The sequence below is a fragment of the Procambarus clarkii genome, chromosome 83 (assembly GCF_040958095.1).
Source record: "Procambarus clarkii isolate CNS0578487 chromosome 83, FALCON_Pclarkii_2.0, whole genome shotgun sequence".
Classification (NCBI taxonomy): domain Eukaryota; kingdom Metazoa; phylum Arthropoda; class Malacostraca; order Decapoda; family Cambaridae; genus Procambarus; species Procambarus clarkii.
Genome location: NC_091232.1, coordinates 5,776,338 through 5,779,972, shown reverse-complemented (window position 1 = coordinate 5,779,972; position 3,635 = coordinate 5,776,338). Strand labels below are relative to the sequence as shown.

General features: G+C 48.9%; 1 protein-coding gene across 1 annotated transcript; it reads left to right on the top strand.

The window, feature by feature from the left end:
• Positions 1-279: 279 nt before the first annotated feature.
• On the top strand, positions 280-654 carry LOC138358349 (uncharacterized). The gene has a single exon (XM_069316184.1). The coding sequence runs from the start codon at positions 280-282 to the stop codon at positions 652-654; it is 375 nt and encodes a 124-aa protein (XP_069172285.1).
• Positions 655-3,635: the final 2,981 nt, after the last annotated feature.

Genomic DNA, 3,635 nt, shown 5'->3' with positions numbered 1-3,635 from the left:
GTGACGGCCTTGGACCATGCAGGTCGGTGTTCGAATCCCAGCGGTCTAAGTGGTTGGGTACCATTACTTTACACTCGGTCCTAAGCCAAATTCTTGTCCTCATATCCCTTCCAAGAGCTAAATACTTGTACTTTCTCCTCATAATTACCGTGCGATATGTTGTATATGACCGCATTTTTTATCTTAATATCGTCCACAAACTTAAGGGAATTATTCATGTTACTGAAACAAAGGACACACATTTTCTGAACATATTATAAGCGCAGTTAAACCCCGCTAATGGTATTCTATAACTTTCTCGGGTGGATCAGGAAAGGCTTGGAAACCCTCTCTTTGGATTTAGCGTCGCTCTCACTCGTCTCCTGCAAGGTCACCCCCAGCAAGGTCACCCCCAGCAACCTCACCCCCAGCAACCTCACCCCCAGCAACCTCACCCCCAGCAACTTCACCCCCAGCAAGGTCACCCCCAGCAACCTCACCCCCAGCAACTTCACCCCCAGCAACCTCACCCCCAGCAACTTCACCCGCAGCAAGGTCACCCCCAGCAAGGTCACCCCCAGCAAGGTCACCCCCAGCAAGGTCACCCCCAGCAAGGTCACCCCCAGCAAGGTCACCCCCAGCAAGGACACCAAGTCCTACCTCATCTTGACGTAGTCGAGTACTGTGATGAAGGTCGCTGCTGCCTCTACACTGGCTCCCAGCAACTGGTATGTATAATATACCGGTGGGCTCGTTCTCGACTTACGATCAAGAAGTCCGGGTTCGAATCCCGGCGGGGGGAAAGGAGAGAAATGGTTGGGCACGTTTCCTATCACCTAGTTCACCTAGTAGTGAATAGGTACCTTTGTGAGTTAGTCAGCTGTGGTCAATACTGCGACATTCGTGGGACCTCGATATATATACTTACGTATATATATATATATAAATTCACAGGCTGCCTGCCACCGACAAAATGAGTTAAGTAAACCTCAGAATTACTATAGAGTTTATAACACCATATACAAGGTTGGAAGCCATATGCCTTACCTTCCTTACCTTGTGTCCACCGTGTGTCGCTTCCGGGGATCAACAGCCACGCGGGCCGGTCTCCGACCAGGCCCTATACCTCCTGTAATGAAATAAACCTGGGCAGCTTTTTCTTAAACCGGAAGAAATCTGTGCGAAGTGATTTGATTCTCAAGATTCTTGATTTTTTCTACTATAAAACGGTTTTGCGGGATGGTCGAGGATTCACAGTACACCAAATAATTACTGTAAAAAAAATCGAAAATCGTAAAACGATAACGTGTATAAAAAAATACATATATATATTCTTAAGATAATAAGAGAAACGTAAATACTCAAAAAACAACAGCCAGCAACATAAAAAAGCTATGAAAACAATAATTGATAAATTAAAACATCGTAAGAGACGAGGTGCTTGTAAAACAACAGATATTTACAAACGCCAGATTCTTATTAACTCAGAGACGGGAGCAGAGCATTGGAGCATCGGAGGATCACGCGGAGAATATCCAACTGTGGATATTGGACACATGGGCAGGATACTTGCCCTGGATACATAAATCTAACAAATGTGTGGATGATTGTGGAGCAAATAACATACCGGAAATCCCGAGGGGGTTGGCAAGTAGTCCTGAAGTATGTAGGTCGGTAAGAGATTCATGTGGTGGTAGACAGGAAGTTCTGAAGTGTGTAATTATAGGCGAGGAGCTGATGGTGGAAGACGAGCAGTCCTGATGGTGACGGTCAGGTGTAGTTCTGATGGTGGAGGCCAGGTGTAGCCCTCAAGGTGGAGGCCAGGTGTAGCCCTGAAGGTGGAGGCCGGGTGTAGCCCTGAAGGTGGAGGCCAGGTGTAGCCCTGAAGGTGGAGGCCAGGTGTAGCCCTGAAGGTGGAGGCCAGGTATAGCCCTGAAGGTGGAGGCCAGGTATAGCCCTGAAGGTGAAGGCCAGGTGTAGCCCTGAAGGTGAAGGCCAGGTGTAGCCCTGAAGGTGGAGGCCAGGTGTAGCCCTGAAGGTGGAGGCCAGGTATAGCCCTGAAGGTGAAAGTCAGGTGTAGCCCTGAAGGTGGAGGCCAGGTGTAGCCCTGATGGTGAAGGCCAGGTGTAGCCCTGAAGGTGGAGGCCAGGTGTAGCCCTGAAGGTGGAGGCCAGGTGTAGCCCTGAAGGTGGAGGCCAGGTGTAGCCCTGAAGGTGAAGGCCAGGTATAGCCCTGAAGGTGGAGGCCAGGTATAGCCCTGAAGGTGAAGGCCAGGTGTAGCCCTGAAGGTGAAGGCCAGGTGTAGCCCTGAAGGTGAAGGCCAGGTGTAGCCCTGAAGGTGAAGGCCAGGTATAGCCCTGAAGGTGGAGGCCAGGTGTAGCCCTGAAGGTGGAGGCCAGGTGTAGCCCTGAAGGTGAAGGCCAGGTGTAGCCCTGAAGGTGAAGGTCAGGTGTAGCCCTGAAGGTGGAGGCCAGGTATAGCCCTGAAGGTGAAGGCCGAGAATGATGAGCATGTGATGACAATAGCAGTGTTGTCATTCTCAGGAATGTGTATACCCTGGCACACCCAGCAATTGAACTGGAGTGTGGGGAACGCAAATAAATATATATTTATTATTATATAATTTAAAAACGGTGTATATATAGTTGTATAAAAACAATTTTGACATTGCACATCTTATAAATCATCATAAGAGTTCACATTGTCAAACTTTTATTGTTTGTGATATTGCTGTGTATTCACCATGTTGTGTTCACCTAGGAGGCGGGGAATGCAGAGCTAGACCTTACTGTCACGTAAATACTGGTAGGTAAGTCCGGTAAGTCCTGAGGGGGACCCAGTGGTGCACTTTTCGTGTCAGTATGGTCGAGGTTCACGTCCAGGGATGTAATTGTAACTTTGGGAGGAGGCTGTGTGGTAGCGCTCTCTCTGTCCTCAGGGTGAAGAAGATTCACGTGTTCAGACATCATGAACACAAGGTCAAGGACGGAACACACACACACACACACACACACACACACACACACACACACACACACACACACACACACACACACACACACACACACACACACACACACATCGCTACTGATACCAAGAAAACTCCTTTGTCATTTTTTTCCTATATCTGAAGGACAACTTCACTGTGTTTGTAGCAGCGGGGAGAGAGGAATGTGGTTGGTAGCTGTGTCCTTGCTGTAGTGGGCATGGCTGGTAGTGGGCATGGCTGGTAGTGGGCATGGCTGGTATGCCCACTACCTGTGGGCATACCAGCCATGGTATGTGGTAATCACACCTGGGGAAGGGTACATGAGAAAATAAGAAACAAGATGTCAAGAAAGCAATAAACGATGGCACAGCCAAGAAAAACAACAGAAAGAGAAAGAAGTGTGGGCAAGGGAGCCAGTGTCAGGTGTGGGCAGGAGAGCCAGTGCCAGGTGTGGGCAGGTGTGCCAATGCCAGGTGTGGGCAGGTGAGCCAGGTGTTGGAGCTAATGAGCTTAATGACTGGGGCAACCAACACACAAGGTCGTTCAATGAGTAGTGTGAGGTGAAGGAGTGAGTTAAGAGACAATAGAACGGTAAATAACTCCTATCCATCTCACCTCTCCTCTCTAAGGTAGTAGAAAGATAATTCCTGCTCCTCTTCAGCATGAT

Excerpts from the sequence above, each read along its gene's own strand:
- LOC138358349 (XM_069316184.1), top strand. The coding sequence starts at position 280 with ATGGTATTCTATAACTTTCTCGGGTGGATCAGGAAAGGCTTGGAAACC.